The 21673-nt window shown below is 36.8% G+C and overlaps 1 protein-coding gene across 1 annotated transcript; it reads right to left on the reverse strand.

Annotated features, from left to right (window-relative positions):
* Positions 1 to 1748: 1748 nt before the first annotated feature.
* LOC140244708 (cyclin-C-like) lies at positions 1749 to 17373 on the reverse strand. Its single transcript, XM_072324323.1, has 11 exons — positions 17275 to 17373; positions 15023 to 15129; positions 13861 to 13945; positions 12943 to 13012; positions 12402 to 12453; positions 11496 to 11557; positions 10799 to 10834; positions 9928 to 10019; positions 8113 to 8180; positions 6099 to 6181; positions 1749 to 4659 (listed from the first exon to the last, which is right to left on the reverse strand). The coding sequence occupies exons 1-11, from the start codon at positions 17304 to 17306 to the stop codon at positions 4495 to 4497; spliced, it is 852 nt and encodes a 283-aa protein (XP_072180424.1). The 5' UTR covers positions 17307 to 17373; the 3' UTR covers positions 1749 to 4494.
* Positions 17374 to 21673: the final 4300 nt, after the last annotated feature.

Consider the following 21673-nt stretch of genomic DNA (forward strand, 5'->3'; position numbering starts at 1 on the left):
GATTTTGATTGCACTATTTTTGTACAAGAAAATTGTTTGATGTGTCTTGAGGAACTCTGACACAAAAATTTAATAATCCTTCCGTCTTTTTGATGGAGTTATAGGTGAAAATATGATTTCATGCGTTAATTTGCATAATTAATTTATCAAAAAATATGAAATCAACATTTTTCTATTGTATGACCATGTAATCTTGTAGTTGACATCCGGCTCTATGTTCAGGCAAAATTTTGCGGCGATCGCGCGATCGGCGGCCGAGATCTGAAGGGGGGGTCAAATTGACCCCCCCCCCCCCAGTAAAAACTTGGTCTCAAATAGCCCAGTTAGAATAGGGTTAAAGAGCATACAATTCTTAGAGTAATTCAAATTTTACTTGATGAAAATTGGTTTTGAATTGGTCGAGATATTCTAATAAAAAGCAAAAAAAAAATCATAATAAACACACCTTTTATTAGGTTCAGTTTGTTTTACTTCGTTTTATCACATCAACCATTTCAAAACAGATTGTCATCAAATAAACTTTAAAATACTCTAGAATTGTATGCTTTTTAATATTTCAAATACACTGTAAGTGGTTTCTAATTATCTTGCAAAAAGTTTAAGCTGAATCCCCATCTCAATCAAAACTATGCTGTCCCTTTAATGCATTTCAGACTTGTTTTTCAAGTTTCATAGTTTTTTTTTCACTTTTTTCTGCAAGACTCACACCCCTGTTCATAAAGGCATAAGTTTGCATGAGTGTATATTTGTGCATGCGTGTGTGTGTGTGTGTTTGTCAATTCAATGTGTTTCACTGTGTACAATGTACTACATGTATGAATGTCAAAATGTAAACTGTATACCTTAAGCCCGCCGCACACTATACGACTCACGACCTTACGACTGACAGACTGTGGATCCGAAATAAATCTTAGTATCCTCAAAATAAACACCGCTTGTTTATTTCAGAGCCACAGTCTGTCAGTCGTAAGGTCGTGAGTCGTATAGTGTGCGGCGGGCTGTACTTGCACAGCAATTTATTGCCAAGTACCTTCAACACATACTTTTGCAGATATTTTTGACATTTGACCCAACACCTTGCATCCTGTATACATTGTATACAATACATATATGGAAGCAGCTTTGAGCTTGTTGAATCCTTACCATAGAGGCGCACAATTTTGCAGAAAATAAATAATAATTGTTTGAATTTTGTACACTACTAAAGAATGGATCCACTATGGTGAACCATTCTCATTACCACAAATATATATATATATATATATATATATATATATATAATCACAAGTTTTGTTACAACAAAGTAAAGATTCAGGTCCCAAAATTATCATCTTTATATACTGTTAAAATGTACTTTATTTATTTGGCTACAACAAAATTTTGAAAACTGCCGGTCCTGAGGACTTGATTTTAATGGGAGTCACCTGTACAGTAATCACACTTTGTTGATGGCTTGTTTGTATAATTTGGTTGAAAATCCTCGAGTGTGTGTGTGTGTGTGTGTGTGTGTGTGTGTGTGTGCATTTGTTTGTTTTGGTCTTCCACTGACACACGTCACAAACCTCAAAATGCAACAAATGCAACAAAAGGTAACAATCACCAGAACGTGTGTTGTTGCTATAGAAACAAAAAAAATATATATACAGGAGGAGCATTGATGACATCATTGCATTTCATGCACTACAGAAGACAAGGCTGCAATGCCATAATGCTTGCCAGATATCAAGAATACACATTGTCAATTTCATTTGTTTTGAAACTTTTAATTATACAAATGCATTTGCACTATATGCATGTACATTGTACATGGTATGAATATGCACAGTAGACATGTAGGATCAACAGCATAAATATTCCACAATAACACACAGTAACATACAAGTTTTTTTTTTTAATCCGTGAGGATGAAATTCCAGAGATCTGAGGGTCAAGTATTACGAGGCTAAAGCTTTTTTAACCCTATTCTAACTGGGGGGGTCAAATTGACCCCCCCTCGACGTTTCGCGCCACGATTCTGCAACGCCAAAGATTTTGCCGCGTCGTTTCATGACTTTTTTCATTGAAGTCTCCCGCATATTTTGAGACCAAATTTGCGACGTCCAGGTACACCGTTCTGAAGTTATGCAATGTTTTGCATATGCATGTCAACCCGAAAACCGCTCAAATTCATGATTTCGTGTGCAAATCCAGTGCAAACTGTGTTTTTTTGGCTTAATTGATATAAATTAGATTATTTCAACTTTTAACCATTGAAATAAATCAATTCTAATGTAGATAAGCTTGAAAAAGTGCCTCCAACAAATTTTGGCAAAAAAACAATAAAATACATAAGAAATTAACAAAACAATAAAAAACAAAAGAAAATGATTTCGATTGCGCTATTTTTTTACAAGAAAATTGTTTGATGTGTCTTGAGGAACTCTGACACAAAAATTTAATAATCCTTCAGTCTTTTTGATGGAGTTATAGGTGAAAATATGATTTCATGCATTAATTTGCATAATTAATTTACTAAAAAATATAAAATCAACATTTTTCTATTGTATGACCATGTAATCTTGTAGTTGACATCAGGCTCTATGTTCAGGCAAAATTTTGCGGCGATCGCGCGATCGGCGACCGAGATCTGAAGGGGGGTCAAATTAAATGTGTAGCTTGGAGATGAGTAAAAACTGACATAAATCATACCTCAACTAGATTTGGAATTTTCAAGGGAAGTACATGTATGATGAAATCATACTGGTTTTATGATTTGTGATCATGAAATATCACTGCTCTCGTAAAATGCAGTAAATGCAAAGTGACATTCCAAACCATGTCCACACAGAATTTAAACGATATGTGTCTAAAGAAAACATGTGAACAGAGGGGAGGAAATTTCTTCAAAACACAAACTTATACAGTTCTACAAGAGACTGTTATGGAATTATTACGCATTGCATGTTTTCACCAGATACTGATATTGCTAACCACCACCAACGCAAATTAACAGGGTAATGATGTCAACATCAAATCTTTCATGGTTTGTGCCCAAATATATGACAGAACTCACCTTTTGGTCAACATTTTAGACACTATACCAACACATCCCCAAGATTCATAATCATTATATCATACTTCTTACAACACAGTAAACATTTGATACCTGGGACAAACAAGTTTTTGTCTTTGATTTTACATCAGTGACAAAAGTTTAGTGAAGATTTGTAAAGGTTGGTCCATGAAAGGCTTGTGACCTCTTGAAATCACGACCTCTCCTAACTTGCATATTGTAGCTGGGGTGACAAGACTTTTTATCTCAACTTTTTGCAAAAATCACATTTTTTAAAATTTAATTGTCAAATAATCATGTAAGTCACATTCTGTCCAAATCCTAGCTGTCTAACCCCCAAAATAAAGCCTCCACGGCATGTTGAAGAAACAGTAATCCCACAAGTTATAGTGCTTTGATTGCCATTTTTCTTCTCTCTCTCTCCTGAACATTTGACATTTTTGAGAAGAGAGGTTTTGTCACCCCAACAGCGATATGTGGTTGGGACTAAGACCACTGTTCCTTCAAAACCAGTGAAACTTGGAACAGTTTGTAACTTTCTTATGTCAGACCCAATTTTGACGAGACCTCTACAAACAAGTTTTGAATTCACTCTGTTTCGCTGGGCCAGCTTGAGTGCAAAATGGAATTGTACTTTTTAAGAGACAATCTACACCTACACACTCTACCCTCCAGAATCTATTCTTTACTTGGGAAATAAACTTCACAGATGTTGAATTGTCATCTTCTAACGTTGGATGCCTTGAGGCGCATCAACACATGCCCTGCTATAGCTGACATTTCCATGAGCAAGGTGTGCAGATATTCACTTTATCTTTGAGACCTTAGTGAAAAAACACCAACAGATTCACCTGCTGCAAAATAATGAGTATCTGTTGGCTAATTGATTGTTACACAGCGCAAATTTATCATTAACTTCGAATTACATGGTGATCAGCCAATACATATCTATTAGCAAGTGAGCATTATGCAAGATTTGGTTAATTTTGTCTGCAAAATTCACTGCATTGACAAGGAGACCCTCTATGAGGTAATATGTGGAGCATGTAATCACATTGTACCACAGGTCTTTAGGCTGTGTATTGTAGACGGCGCCCATTGCACTACACAGCATGAAGCAGCTGAGCGTAGGCACATTTTGTCATTCCACAGCGTGTAGCAATCTGCCGCATTATGCTGTCTGTTGCAAAACCACCATTTCCCATGAATCCAGCACTGTACCGGTGCTTTAACCATCAGCAACAAGTTTGAATGTCGGTCAAACCCGTCCACTGCCTGTGGTCCGACCCAAGCCTTACCTTGGCCCTGTGTGTGGTCAGTTTACCATCCACACTTCACTAAAGTAAAGTCTAGCTTGGGCTTCGCAGGTTCACTCTATGTAATGTCTATTGTGGTTCAGCGGCATAATAGTTATAGGTTTCTTTGGAACAAATGTACAGAGGTCAATTTCCTGGGGCCATTCCTTCTTGCGTGGGCGTCGTCACCGGTGGAGGGGGGTTGGGCTGCGCCTTGGGAACCTTGGCGAGGATGGTGGCGATCTCCTTGCGTTCGTCATAGTTCTCCCAGAGTTCGTACAGTTTCAGGATGTGTTGGGTGATCTCCAGAATCTGACGGCAGAAAAGGGATGGGGAAAGGAATCAGAAGCATGTGGTGGCAACCGATGCCACTTGGTGCGAAGGAGATGAAACTACCTTAAGCTCATGAAAATCATTATTATTAATATTTAGCCACAATAGTTTGAATGAATGAATGAATGAATGAATGAATGAATGAATGAATGAATTTATCATCCAATGCAATAACAATCATTGTACATGTTTATAGTCGTATCAGTTACATAAAAAAGCGAGGATAATGGGAACCAGAAAATAGCATGAATGCTAGTCAAGTCTGGCCCCTTACAGTTTATGCAGTTACAAAGTATAATTATTTCTTAGTTTATTACCGTTCAGTAATGTGTTACGATTACCAGTTATCAATAACTGTAGTACTAAAGAAAGGAAAAAAATCTGATTAAATGAACAGTTTGTGACGTAATGAATCTACTGATAATAATCTCTAATCCGTGTATATCAAAAACATAAACAATGTCTATAATATAAAGTGAAAAAATAGTATTTACATTTAAAAAGGTAAAATATATGCTAACAAAATGTCAGGAGTACATTAACTTTCTAACAAAAGTTCTACGACAGCTTTTCAAAAACTTGACCTTGATGGTTTCTTCCTAATTTTGATTGGTAGGTCATTCCAAAAAATTGTACCTAGGCAAGATAAACACTCTTTTCCCAAGCTCGTCTTTACCTTTGGGAAATAAAGATTCTCATCTTCTTTTTTCCTTGTACTATATCCATGTTGAATTAATGAACAATATTCTGACAGCGAATGTGGCAAATTCTCATTAATCAAGTCATACATAAAACTACAGGTAGATAATCTATGCAGTTGATAAACATCAAGTATCTTAATATCCCTGAATAATGGTCTTGACCTTGTCATGTACGTACTGAATGTTATCACACGTAGTGCCATTTTTTGAATTAATAATATAGAATTAAGATCAACTTTTTTGGCTCCCCCCCCCCCCCCAAACTTCAATACCATATGTGATATGAGGCTGTATGAATGTCTTATATAGCAAAATCAAAATATTTTGTGGTACAAAGTTTCGCAGTCAGTATAGGATACCAACCTTTTATTTTAATAATAATTTTAGTTCGGCAATATGACTTATCAAGAGACTTTCAAGACAAGACTCAAAACTCATCTATTTCAACAATAATTTTGCAGTTAATTGTCTTGTTGTTTTTTTTTTATATCGTTTGTAGTATTTTGTAACAATTTGGCTATTACTATTAATATCAAAATAATTGTAAAGCCCATCGAAACTTCAATGTGACATGTGCTATATAAGTAGAATGTATTCTATAAGTAAAATGCATTATCATTATCATTATGATCAAATATAGACATTTATCAACATATTTGACAGTCTTTTCTGGAGGTGATTAGGAAGCTAAGGATATCAGCAAAATTCGAATCTTACTTTGTCTAAGTCAACATTCAGCTGGGCAAACCATTGCTTCGTGTGGTCGTTTTGTGAGATGACGCAAGCCATGTGAAGGGAGGCTGAAATGAAGATGATACTGAAAACATCAGGCTCATTCTTTATCAACCATCGTACACATTTATTAACTATCTTTTTATTTCATCTTGAAATGAGACCATATTTCAATGTATTTTTGTATTAGTAAGGGTAAGAACAAATAATTTTGTTAAGGATAAAAAAAAAAAAAATATATATATTCTGTACAAGAAAGAGTCCAGTCAATCAGACATTGAACTCTAACCCACAAAAATATGTTCGGCCACAAACTTAACCCTTTGAGGACGAGTCTCGAGTATACTCGGGCAGGTGTCTATAGGAAATGCGTGTTGTAGCAAAATCGGTACGTCCTCAACAGGTTAAGTCAGCGATCCAACAAATCTCGGCATGCAAGGGCGGTACAAAGCTGGTTGGGGAAAATTTCATTTTGGCATTGATTAAGACTTGTGGCTGCTGTAAAACCTGGATATGACATTGTGATGTGAACTTATTCCGTGTGATTTAATTCCTAGAAAGAGTGTCACATAAAGGAGATGGAAAAAGCTGACAAACTTTTAGGTCAAGCGGGATGTCATGCCATACCCATGTCCCTCAATCTATCATGGTCTTGTACCCGACAAATAAATTGACTATCTTGACTGTCCAGGGGGGCGTTTCATGAAGGAACTTGTCGGATAAAATGTCCGACAAGTCAATTATATCCGACAAGTTCAGAGAAATCAGCCAATCAGACTAAAGAATTTCTCAAAACTTGTCGGATATAATTGACTTGTCAGATATTTTATCCGACAAGTTCCTTCATGAAATGCCCCCCTGAGCTGCATGGGCAATCAGGGTTTGGGGCAAGTCTTGCCACTTGACACAAGACTTTGTGCATCCGCACACTTGACGAACACAGCTGGGTGCTATCAATTGCAGGCAAAGGTCACTCTCCCCCCAAAATTTTGCCCCAGGATCCGATTTGCTTGGCAGGGTCAGGGGACAAATCCTAGTGAGCATCCACGCTGTGGTTTTTGGGGGATGCAGGGACTAGTGAGAGCACTGTGACACACACATACATCAGGGCTCAACACTAACTCATGTTTTTTCTGGTAAAGTCTCTTAATTTGAAATTTGGTGGCTGAAAAAGAAATGTAGTGGCCAAAAATAAAAGGATATATATATATATTATGTAAAAACTCTTTTTGAAGTTAAAGATAATATTAAGTTTTGGTACCTCAAAAGTTTCCCTGAATTTCCTTGTCTTATTTTGTGTTTCAGGTTAAAGTACCTTTCACATAACTAACACTGTGAGACTTACTCCCCCCAAAGTGCTCTCATGTCTTAGTAATCATGCAATAATGGTTGCGTATCAGAGCCGTTAGTTTGACTCGCCGCCGTATGGTGGCGAGGTAGTACTGTACACGTGTTGTACGAGACCATTATTGCGTGATAACTGCGACCAGAAGCCCCATTTTTGGATTTTAAGTTGATATTTACCCGCGATACTAAATCTGTCATGATCCTGAATGCTACAATGCGAAGCCCGATTACGCTATGCATATGGGGCTGCTGGTCGCTATGCGTATGGGGCCGCTGGTCGCAGTTAATTGTATGATTACTAAGACATGAGAGCACTTTGGGGCGAGTAAGTCTCACAGTGTTAGTTATACGAAAGGTACTTTAACCTGAAACACAAACTAAGACAAGGAAATTCAGGGAAACTTTTGAGGTACCAAAACTTTATGTTATCTTTAAGATGACGGCTTGTGCCACCAAAACACAGATAAGGCCACCACAACACAGTCTTTTTGAAGATTTGGTGACTCGGCATCAATTTTTGGTGGCCCTGGGCCCTCTGCTACTGTCAAGCCCTGCATACGAACACACGCATGCAAACAAACACATATAATGCTTCTACTGTATTTACTATGTGTAAGTGGGCACTGTTTAGAGTCCAATGCTCTTGACTTACCTAGGGCAATGAGGTAGGGTGGATAGAGTAAACAGATGTCTGTTCTTAGGCTGTCATTGATTATATGCCTATTTAAAGGGTACAAAAAGACACAAATATTCACAGCTGAACTTTGTTATACGGACATTGGATATAACAAAACCCTCTTATAACAAGGTAATTGTCATGGTTTTTAGGTCCTCATTTTAATGAGATTCCCCTGTATACATGTATGTGCGTAACCAAAAAGATATTTGCTGGTAATTCAGGTGAACCTAAATTTCACAAACACTTGTATGATGAATTCAGTGACAAATTGTTTGAACTGATACATAACAAAGAACTCAATAATATCTTGTTTAAAGATAATAAAAAGTTTTGGTACCTCAAAAGCTTCCCTGAATTTCCTTGTCTTGGTTTGTGTTTCGGGTTAAAGTACGTTGTCTGTGAGAATTACTCGCCCCAAAGTGCTCTCATGTCTTAGTAATCATGCAATAATGGTTTCGTACCAGAGCCGACGCTGTACAGCGTCGATAAATATTGTACGAAACCACTGACTGCGACCAGCAGCGTGCAGCCCATTGTACGCATAGCTAACTGCGACCAGCAGCCCCATACGCAGAGCGTAATGGGGCTTCGCATTGTAGCATTCAGGATCATGACAGAATTAGTATCGCGGGTAAATGTCAACTTAAAATCCAAGAATTTCTTCGATTTGAAGACTTACCAATTAAGTTGAAGTATTGAAAACAGGCTTCGAACAACGTTTGGTTCTGCCAATAGTCCCTTTCTGTTCGAATTGATGACTGAATGTGACTCGGTCGAGAGGACCTTGGGAGAGCTACATACACTGGATACTATGGCCAGCGCATGCGCACACAAACATCTTATCCGTTCATGGATTTGAAATTTGTGCGCATGTGATGTGTTCGCAGGCACTGGCTGTAGTATTCAGTGTACTGTATGTAGCTCTCCTAAGGTCCTGTCGACCGAGTCACATTCAGTCATCAATTCGAACAGAAAGGGACTATAGGCAGAACCAAACGTTGCCCGAAGCCTGTTTTCAATACTTCAACTTAATTGGTAAGTCTTCAAATTGAAGAATTTATGGGATTTTAAGTTGACATTTACCCTGCGATACTAAATCTGTCATGATCCTGAACGCTACAATGCGAAGCCCGATTACGCTATGCGTATGGGACTGCTGGTCGCTATGCGTATGGGGCTGCTGGTCGCAGTTAATTGCATGATTACTAAGACATGAGAGCACTTTGGGGCGAGTAAGTCTCACAGTGCTAGTTATATGAAAGGTACTTTAACCTGAAACACAAACTAAGACAAGGAAATTCAAGGACACTTTTGAGGTACCAAAACTTTTTATTATCTTTAAAGTTTCTTTCAAACTGTCATTAACACATTCTAAAAAGCAAAGCGGAGTCCTATCAGAGCACAACATTGGATATATGCTCCAAATCATTAGTGAGGACCACCACAGTGTACATTTTTTTTTCTTGGTCATTCTTGTATTTAAAGAAGCACTTACAAGTAACTGAGAGCTCTGTGGATTGTAAAGCACAATATATAGCATACTGTGTTTATGTACAATGCATGAAACCAATAGACTGTACTTTCAATGAAATGTGCTTAAACCACACTAGAAAAACCCAATGACATAGATTAAACGCTCCAAACAAATGTGCAAGTTTTTAGACTACAGTGACAAGTCACCAACAAATGTATGAAACAGTTAAAAAAAAAAAATCTATGTGTATTACAAAAGAGTTATGTTAAAAGCCAATTTCTGTCAGAACCAGTTGAACAATATGGCTAACTTACCAGGCTAGAGGTAGCAGTTGATCTTCTTGGCCGAGGTCCGCTGCGTATTGGGTCAGAGGTCGGTATGGGTGGAACACTATCAAACAACAATCCTGAGTGATCGGGGAACAATTCGATATGGATTCTGCATGAATGTCTCCATAAACAACAGAATTACATGCACATGTGCCTTCCACTGCACTACTGTCAGATCCAAATCTACTACTTATTGTCGTGTTTTGCCTTTGTTTCAATGTCTGGCTTAAGTGATGATTTCCAATTAAAGACATGCACACACACAAAACAAACAAACAAACAAACAAACAAACAACAACAACTGCAAGCTAAAAACAAACAAATCAAAATGAAACAGCTATTGTACTTCTGTAAAACATGAAACATTTACAGCATGAAAGTTTTGCGACTTGGAGCTGACTGCCTTTTTCGTGGCATAAAACTTTTTCAAGAATTGCCACTGGCATTCAATGCATTGTGTACACAAGAACTTTTGTGTGCATTTAAAATTCGTGAATCTTGTCTCCTAATGAAATTTGCAAATGTTTCATGCACATGAAAATTTCTGGTTTTACAGTATCCCATTTAAAGATCTTGCAGTGTCACTGAGATAGCAGAAGGTGGCACTTTGCACACAGTTCCTTGATTTTGAAGTTTTCATGTGAATTTGCTGCACCCATGACACCAAACTGCCAATGTCTTTTCAGACGAATAGCGACTTTCAGTACAACTTTGCTTGTATCGTAGTATTCTCTTTCTACTGAGGTGTCTTATGCTGTTACTGTATTCACTTAAATGAAATTAGACATACACAATTGTGCAGCTTTTATTCATATTTTGAAAATATTGCTTCAACGAAAATATGTGATAATCTTACCATGATTTCTAGAAGATAAAATTCACATTCTAGAATCTGGAGAGATGAAAAATATACCAAGAAGAAAGAAATGGCAGGGGTAAAACAAAGTAGTCACAAAAAGGAGAAAAAAAAAACCCACCCCATACAAACCAAAGCATTACTTGTTGGAAAAAGTATGCTGAAGTGTATGAATGCTCAATGTTAATTAAGAAATGCTACAGCCTGTTATGGTGATATGCACAAGTTCTTCTTTTTGCCACCCTCACTTTCAAAGGTAAGGACACAAATGTGTGTTTCTGTCTCAGTTTATTCTTCTATACACTGTATAAAGGAAAAGCCATGATATGAAAAAAGAAATCAAATTATAACAGTATTAATGAAAATAATGACAGTAACAATAAACATTGTCATTTTTTTTTTATCATTGTGATCATCAATCATTAATTATGAAGTGCTTTATACAAAATGTTTCACGGATCTAACAAAAGCTTCAATCATTACCTGCAAACTCTGCCAAATGCATTCTAATAACCATAGATTTAAGACAACAACAAAGCATTCACTTCATACGCAGAGAGGGAAAATAGTTCATCACAAACAGAACAGTACTATCATTATCATTATAAAAGACTGATAATAACATCTCATTCTTTTGACATATCAATGATTAGAAAATAATAATTTTTACAAAAGGGAGATGACTGTTCATACTCACATGAGGCATCTTGTACGGAAATTCTTGACTTCCACTGCCAAAGGCATAAGCAAACTTTTTCACTGCAGATGTTAAGAACAAGAACAATTATAATCTTACAATTACTGCATTCCAGCATTGAAGCAAAAAGCAACAGTATGGGATGATTTTAACATGAGCAAACTCGCCTATAATGATAGGCAAGACAAGAATCCAACAATCATTTATGTTGACCCTAGGATGCAATATGAAATAAGATATTTGTCTGACTACATTCATTATTGAAGCTTAAATACTAACCTTCTCAGAAAACTACTGAAAAAGCCATGGAAATTGTATGCCAACAAACACTAGCAGATTTTATATAGCTCACAACATAGGCATGTTAACAGGATGTGACTGTACTTTCCCAAAACATTTTATCCTCTTTAAACATGCCACTGTCTTTTTATGTCAAAGCTGCCCAAAGTTGCGTACCTTATTCTCTCCTTGGGCACTATCTTGATCACTTCGGCCCACTAGGTCAGAATTGCTTGACCAAAGTCTTCTTTACGTCACAGCAACTGTGTTTCAACTCTCCTCAATTCATAACTAAATTATGCATAGATTATTCATTATTTTTTTCTCCCTTCTAGATGCTGCCTAAATTATACAACTCTACTTTGCAAAAGAAAAAAACAACAACAATTTATTTAATGTGTCCAATGTGTTTCTGGAGTAGAAAGACTGTTTCAAGGTGAAGTAAATGAATCAACGTATGCACATGACATGGAAATATGTTTGTGCTCATTTTAACTCTGTGTGTTTGAGTTTGCAACATTGTCCACCACGATGAAATAGTTTTCAAAGGTAGCATATCTGCAGGGAGAATCCTGCCAGCTTTTGGCAGTACACGGCACGCTTGTAACCAAATAAACTATGTCTTACCGACTGCTTGACAACCACTTAGTAGCCTGCTGTTCATGAGTACACCAAACTCCTGTCAAGAGGAAAAGGTACACAGGATTTTGAGTAGATAAACACGTAGGCATTTGTGACACTTCTTCAAGGAAATACACTTACATACATGTGAAATCTAAACACACAGCATTATATTTCATACAAGTCATACAGAGGTGATAGAAAAATACAGTGGACTCCCGTTATAACAAAGCCCTCGGGACTGGCAGTTTCCTTTCATTATATTCAAATTTTGTAACCGAACAAATAAACAATAAAAATACATAGAGCGGATAATGTTGCAGCCTGAATTTTTACTTCGTTGTAACTGGAATTTTGTTAGTACCCTGTTCATTATAATGGGAATGCACTGTAGAACAGATGGAAGTTTTTGTGAACAGAAAGAAACTTGGAGAAGATGGACTAATAGGAAAAACAAAAGAATTAATACATTTCTTGATTAGAACATAGGGTGAGGGAAGAGGGAAGGGATAAGAGATATAAGAGAGATAAAACTGTTACCACACACCTCCACTTTGGAAGCCAGGAAGAGACAGGTTGGAGCCATCAGTAGAGGGTCAATGCTCTTCAGTGTGTTCCTGAAATTGTAAGGTTGAGAGTAAAATACAGCCAACCTACCAGAGTGGCCACCTGTCAACAGCGGCCACCTGCCTTATGTTACCAATGAAAAATCCCCCTCATGAATCCCCCATGTTGAAGACCCTGGGTATAGCGGGCACCTGTTTAATGCAGCCAGCAAGTTTAAGTATTCTGTGATAAATATTATCCCGAGTACAGTTGCCACAGACCCACACGGATCCACAGCCAAGTTGATATTTTAGCATGGTGTGTTGCTTTGTAGCTGTAAAGGTCATGCATGGTGAACAGTTCAATTATCATTCAGGCATAGCACGCACTCTTGAAAAAACTCACTTGCTGTATTCACACAAGGATGCACAAATGCGATCAATAACAACATTATTCAATGCATTAAAAATGTGCATATATATACTTCAACATGTCAGAAAACCTTTCTATAGTGGCCACCTGTCCACAATGGCCACTCTCCCTTGAGTGGCTGCTGTAGACAAGTTTGACTGTATTCCAAATTTTACATCCCACTGGCGAACCATTCCTTGCTCCAAGAACAGACTTCTGGTACTTTACTGGGATCTATTACACTGTCATTCCCAGTGTATGAAACTTCACATCGAATGATCCCAATGCCAATCAACAAACGTGATAAAGTAAGAAGTCAAATTCAAACATCTACATAATTCAAACAAATAATGTATAATTCATGTATCCATTGATTAAAGTAGATAAGTATCAAACACAAAATCAGGAGCTGCTTGCTACATATGTTTAAACCATGATATGGCAACCCCTATCCTCAACAAATAAACTCAGCAAATCACACATTCTATAATGTCTTCAAATGTCTTACTTTGCATAGAACCTCTTGAAGTAGATGGTTGCTGTACTAATGACTTGTTGTCTGACTTTCATCTGTTCTCCAATTGCCTGGATGACTACAAGAAGAGACAAACACACATTTACATATATACAAATTCCTTTTCAATACTGGTTTCAATGTAAAATTTGCATAAGGGGGGGGGGGTGGGTGGAGGTGATAATGAAATATTGTTCCAAGTTGAATCAATGGCTGAAAACAAAATCAATCATTGTAGTCAGGATACTTTGTGTATAAATCACTTACTTCCTGTAAAATAGAGCAGAACTCATCATTAACGGTGAGCCCAAGAGACCAGAACATAACACAGTTCAGCTATTATCAAATTATCAAGGCAAAGTGTCAAATCTGAAGTATGACTGGAAAATATTGGAATAGCATCACTCTCATATTTTTGGTAAAATTCCCAAGATCATGTTGGTGCTGCCATGAAAAATACTTTTAACTTCAGTGGCTGTACATTGCAATGAGAAACAGCTTTCAATAACTGTGATGCATTTTCACATTGAAGTTGATCTGATGGGTTTTGCTCTGAAAAAAAAAAAAAAAATCTATCAACTTATGACAAGGAGGTGCTTTCTTATCAATGATATTTAGAATGTAAAACTTGACATTTTTACATTATATACTATATACTGGTAAACACAGATAAATGGACACAGTAATAATCTAAATTGCTATCCACAATCAGTTGACTATTAAAGGTCCTGTTTACCTTTGGGAGCAGTGATTTAAGAAATTTTGAAGACAGTGCATTTAATGCATTGATATATATGTGTAGGTCTGTTGTACCACAAAACATCCTATCATATAAAATTTGTGATAAAGCCTTAAATATTTGGAAATATCTGAATTTTTCTCAGTAAACAGTAACTGTAAACAGTTTAGTCTGGAAACATTTTTATTATAACTATGGTTCACATTTTCCATATCTAACAACACTGAATATTGATTTTACCAATTCAAATATTTACTGTGGTTGTTTCTATCCTGAACTCACATTTTAGAACTATTTTAAAGCGCTAATGCTGGGTTTTTGTTTCATCTGCAAATGGTAAATTCTGACTTTAACTATGATGAGACAAACACTTGGCATTATGAGCTTATTAGTGAATTCATGTCTGTGAAGTCTTACTTCCAGCATAGAAGATCATGACCTTCTGGTATTCTTCCTCTGAGAGCACCTGGAGATCTTTTTGTCGATCCTTCATCAAGACTTGCTTATCCAGGATCCACTGTTGGCTGTTGGAATCAGAAAAGAATGCATGCTTTGCTCTCAAGTTACCACTGATCATGAAACTCTGTGAAAATCTTTGATTAGTAAAAGGAAAAGCAAATAAATATAATTATAAAATAATAATCATAATAACAAATAATTTATATATAAATATAAAACCTACAAGCACAAAACAAAGCCTAACAGTAGTATGCCCAAGACTACAACTACATGCCTAATGTAAATATGTTACCACTTCATAATACATGTAATTATGTTGGGGATTGAGCATTTGACCTATGTACATGTTGACAGGCAAAGTCCACAACTCACCCCATAATGCTTTCAACAGACCAATTTACTCATCTGATATATCCATTGGATATATATCAGACGAGTATGACCATGAACATAAAGAATCAGTGTGTAACAAATAACAGAACGAATTGAGTTGTCCATCCACTGTGATGCATTGGGCTAATCCCATAACAAATACTGTGAAATCCACAGCACAATTATTAGTGCAAAAAGGCATCATGTTATCTTTAATAGCTATCTATGTGCACATGTATCAAAGGTCTGTAGTAGGCCCTACACTCTCTCTGATTGATGTTTCTATCTTTGGTATGACAAAGTTGATCGTGAAGAAGATACTAATTTACCACATATTGTGTAACCATGACCTTAGTCCTTAGGTTTATTTCCTAATCTACCCTCCCTGCCCTCTGTAAGTTTAAGCTAAAGTTTGTAGTGCAGAATTGAATTGAATTGAAAAATTGAATTGATGCTTAAGGACTATAGAGTAAAAGCCCCAATTTTCGGACACTTAAGCTTTTTTTGCAATATATATTCAACTCAATTTTCCACAAAATGAAATCTATAATAATGTTTGTTACATATATCAAACTAATTTTTCCCAATACTGATTTTGTTAAACCGATCATAAAATTTCACGAAATCCCCAAATATTATCACCTTGTCAATTCCCTAAAATTCGGACACGCGTGCAATGTCAGTACGCATACAAGGCCGCTGAAAAATCCGCGAGCGCCATACCTTGTTGACGCAAGGTTGCATTGGGGATGTTGCGGCGCCCGTTCGTGTCCGAATTTTAGGGACTCTGCACTTGCATTCAGCCCCTGTACATTCATTCACTGCATCGGCACGTACGGAGATTTTGTTTTTCTTTTGTGTTTTTGAGGATACCATCACACTCTGAGCTTGCGATAAGCGAAAAATCTCGCAACCGAACGGCGTAATTTTCAATTTTTAGCGCTTTTTCGGCGACCCTGATTCTTAACACGGGCCCTAATTTGTGTGCGCTTTGGAAAAGTCGCGGCGATTCCACGATTTTGACGGCAAAATTTGGGATTTCAGATGGATTTTTGGAGGTGACTCTGGCATTTTCATGTGGTGAACGAGTGTGCTAGTAATGGGTAGTATGTGAAACGATGTGATATGCTTGTGCTGTGACAGTCGACTTTGCTGCCTTGTGATAAGTGGCAAGTGTTCGGATATTGGAGGCCGTCCGAAAATTGGGGTTCTTACTCTAAGGAATAATAATATGATATTGGTATGCAGGGCTGCAAACTCTCACTCACTGAGAGTGAGACTCACTCATTTTGGTCCTTTCTCACTCTAAAACTTTATTTCGTTTGCATGCATTCCTATTGATCTCACTCATTTTGACTCCTAAATTATAGCATTGGCCTATGGGAGTCTCACTCTCAACTAGTTTCCAATGTTGGCAGCCCTGGGTATGACAGAATAACAAAAAATTCAGGGCTAGGCTAGGCGCTAACAGTTAGAATCTAACGACCGTGGCCGTGTTAGGTTTTTTAACATTTTGATTTTTTCTTTAACTTTGAATGTTCTATAAATATAATCATGTATGCACTTCTCTTCTGTACGCATGGCCCTATTAGTCTGCGGACTTACTGTTATGCTTCTTTTGATTTGCAATAAAACCAAATTGATTGAAAAAAGATGTGTTATGCCTGTTGCGTTACAGATTTACAATACAGAGAGAAATTACATCACAGATATATAGGAGTGGGACTACAGACAGCCTGCACCATTGATCACTTCTGAACTCGATGAAAATGTTGGTAAACGTAGAGACATTTTCGAGAAATACACATGAATCACAATAATGCTGAAGGTATACGTACCAATGGGAACTTTGCCAGAAGTTTCCGGCCATGATTGCCCCGTAATGAATAGAAAAGCGGTACAGATTTCTTCAGCAGTAGGACCCAGGCTACTCTGCTCAAACAACTAGGGCGGCAAGCAAGGATGCTAGATATATGCTGATGGGTTCGATCGGTCGGCTGACTGATACGTCAGATCGCGCGCTCTTCGTGTATTTTACGTAGACCATCTGTTCCAGTATGCCAGTTAGAGGCGGAGTAAGAGATACACAACGGTGACATTAGCTGTACATGTTTTACCATATCTATCTACACTTCTATCTATCTATCTATCTATCTATCTATCTGTCTGTCTGTCTGTCTGTCTGTCTGTCTGTCTGTCTGTCTGTCTATCTATCTGCCTCTCTGTCTGTCTGTCTCTCTAGATCTATCTGTTTATCTATAGATCTGTATTCATTTTTTAGTCATTCATTTATCTATTTATCTATCCATCCATCTATCTATCTATCTATCTATCTATCTATCTATCTATCTATTCATCTTATTTTGATTCTAAACGTTTTAAAATCACTTTCGCACATTAGTCATCACTACAATTATTAAAAGCATTTTACATGCAGCCCAGGCTTTCAGTAAAGTGACTCAACAACCGTACCTTAATTGTTTTTGACAGTGACACCAGCGGAAAAAACAACAACAACAAACAAACATGACATTTTTAAAAAAAAGTGAAGCTCTGGAAGAACAAATCAGACTTTTTTCAGAGAAAGAAGACGAGCGGAAAGACAAGCAAAGATCCGAAAACATGCAAAATTCTTTTAGGCTGTGTTGGTAAAACCGAAAAAAATTTGAGCCTAGCATATACAGCAACTACGATAACGAAGACAAACAAGGCCGAACTCATTGTCACTAAATTATCATTTGAAATCCTTTAATAAAACAATTATATGAGATAAACATATTATTGTTAATAATAATGTCCATTTGACACACTCGTTTGAACTATTTGTGCTTTATTTAGCGAACATATTCAATTCAATTCAATTTAATTCAATTCAGTTATTTCAATTCTTCTTTTTTCCAACAAAACATAACACAGAATAAATCAGGGTTTATGTCATAAACACATACATTCGATTTTGCAAAGGATAAATGATACAGATAAAGATAGCATACTAGCAAAAAATACAAAGTTATGCTTTAGTTGAGAAAAAAATGAGAGGTCCACTAAAACAACCTTGTATATTGCGAACCACTCAAAGAAAAAATACTTATTTACAAATACTTACCACAAATATGATTTAAGACGAGACGGAACAAAACAGGAGAAACAAAACAACAACAACATGACACGACTTGACGGAATAGATGGAAAGAATGGAAGGAAAGAAAGAAAAAAAGAGTGGGGTAAATAACATAAATTGTATATTACGGGATATTTCCATATACAATAAAAAACTAAAATAAACACAGTCAGATCTTATCAAGACGACCCTATAAAAATGATACAATCAAATCATTCTGTTAGAGATCCAAAGAATCGAAATATCATAACCAGTTGCAGAAATAGATATACAGGAACCTGCGTGGTAGAGGTCACTGAGATTTGGCCATTATATATATCTTGCAGAGATTGGGTTAAGAAAATTCCAGTTGATAGGGTAATGTCTCTTGATGTTATACAAAAATCACGGTGCAAAACATCACGTTGTTATCTGTCTCAGGGGGTCAAAGTCGCTTTGATGACCCTCTCCAAACAAAAGATCACCAGCTGATCCCAATTGTTTTACCTCAGTGCAAACATTCAAGAGCCATCGAAACTCAGACTGTCCTCGGAGCTGTCTCTGCCATCTACTTACGTTTACACATAGCCTATTGTCCAAATTACCAGACCAGAGGAAAATTTACTTGATACTTTATGTACTTACTGAGCTGTTATTTGGAACCATTCTCAGTAAATTCAGGTGAGATCGTTAAACATACAGACATAATCCCTCTTGCTTTATCATCATGCCAAAGTTATTCAATGTACCATTGTAGGTTAGAGCAGCACTCATTGCATTTCAAAATTAGGTCGGCGCTAGAAATTAATGCAAATTCTGTTATTCCATAACTGTCGTGTCTTACGTTACACAGATACACAGAAGTTCACATGATAACCATGCGTACATTTATCCTATCAACTAGCTCTTTGGCGTAAATGTGTGTGTTTCTCGCAAAAATGTAGTGATGATTCTTGTTTCAACTTTGGTGGTAGAACTGATCGATGACACATACTCCTGACAGGCATGACAGGTATATGTACCTTGATGATGCGCCATAACTCAGCACAGTCAAGTTTTTGTTTTTATAATGTTATCGATAAGAGAAATAATTATTGTACAGCAATCATTGAGGAGCGTGTACTTTACGCAATCAGCACAGTCAAGTTTTTGTTTTTATAATGTTTTCGAGAAGAGAAGTAATTATTGTTAGCAATTATTGGAGAACGTGTACTTTACGAGAAATCGTTACCATCCATAACATTTTGTTGAATGTATAGTTCTTGCAGTGATTCCCGCGTCATGTGCAAACGTGTCTTCGGAATTTGATAAGAATATGAATGTTTATACAATGTACTTTTAACATTTTTGTTTTTTCTTTGTTGGCAGTTCACTGGTAGAAGACTAAATTATATGTTAAATTAGGTGTATCATTGGTGGACTTGTACAGAGCTGCGTTGTTACATATCAAAAACTGTTATGAGCTTTGGAACTCATTTGATATGTCTAAGGGGATTCTTGGCACCAGTAGACATAACTTTGCAAATCTCATGAGCATCTATGTCCTCTTTTCTACTTCACATCCAGTGCCGTCCTCTAAATACTTTCGTCATGGGCGAATAATTGGACTAGTCTTCGGTCAAGAACACTTATCAAGAGGCTGATTCAATGGCAAACACAGTAATTTTAGCGTCTGTCGCCGTTATCGTTCACGTAACCTGTAAGTGACTTTCACGCGTCATAATGATCAAAGGTAGCACATGCATGCTATCACGGCTAACGGCCTGACCTGTATATGACTTGTTGCATATAATTATGGACAATTATGAGATAAAGTCAAAATAAAGTTATTAGAATATACCATGAATTAACTGCGAGGTTGGGCAACGACTGCACTCTCTTAAAACAAACAAACAAACAAACAAACGAACAAATAAACAAACAAACAAACTATCAACAAAGGGTCATAAACATCAATGGAGTCCAACTCCTCATCTTCGGTCGTCATCATGAGTATGATCATAATTTGTTAAGTTAATATTGCACTCGCTGTATATCAATAATAGGCATGTGGTTAAACCGATGTAACGATTGAGACTATGTTAAAAAGAATTGGTCACAAATGCATTTCTGACTAGACTTTATCTAAAAAAAAAAAAAACAAACAACTCATCACGTCTCATGTGAACGTTGCAATTTTCTTCTTTCCAATAGTATTAATGCAAAGACAATGACAAATACAACTAGAATGGAAAAGAAAGCTCCCCAAATTCTTAGGTTTGTCTTCTCATTTTTTTTTTCATCGTTGACATTGATCAATCTTAGTCATTATTGTTATCTGTAACTTATCATTTCAAAGTATATGGAATACTCCTGCTATCGGACATCATTCTGCAGAAGTATAGAGGTCATGTAAGTCATGATTACGCAAGTGCTGCATAACACAAGTCTCCGATCAGCACCATGGTACAAAGATCTCGAAGTGCACGTGGCATCAATCATGAAAGTCAATGGCCTTTCACAATGACTGTTATCTTGTTGATTTGTTTCGAAGCAGGGATAATCACTTGTACGAATCAAAGTACAAAGTTATACGCTCTAAAATATTCAACGGCTCGGATCTTGACTATTGTTACCAATATTTAGTGTCGTCTACTATAGGTGCAAATTGGGGAAACGTAGACTAAATTCAATTTCTCCTTAATGGTCAAGCATATTTCCATTTCAAGTTAGATGCAGAGATATTCTCAAGATCAAAGTGAGTTACTAAGTATGAGAGTTTCCTTACTTGCTGTGATTTCGTTAGGCGATAACCAGCGGCAAACCGTTTGAGACTAGATTACAAGTCTCTACAGTTACTATCTTTATTGTCGATTTTAACTACATACAGGAACAACCGAGAAGTCATTTCTGGGTGACTCTGAGAACAGCTGAGTAGAAAAAGAAACGTTTATTATTTGGGGTATTTCAATGTTATGGATCTCTTCACAAAAAGCTACAACTGTAACACGAATGAGGAAAGTAGTAATCATTCGAACATAACTGCGCAGAGTACCATATAATTATGTTTGTTTGGTTTTTGTTCTTTGCTTGCATGCTTTCGAGGGATTTTATACCCACTTTATCGCAATTTCTGTCAGATATAGCAGTACTCATTT

This window comes from Diadema setosum, chromosome 21 (genome assembly GCF_964275005.1).
Source record: "Diadema setosum chromosome 21, eeDiaSeto1, whole genome shotgun sequence".
Taxonomy (NCBI): Eukaryota; Metazoa; Echinodermata; class Echinoidea; order Diadematoida; family Diadematidae; genus Diadema; species Diadema setosum.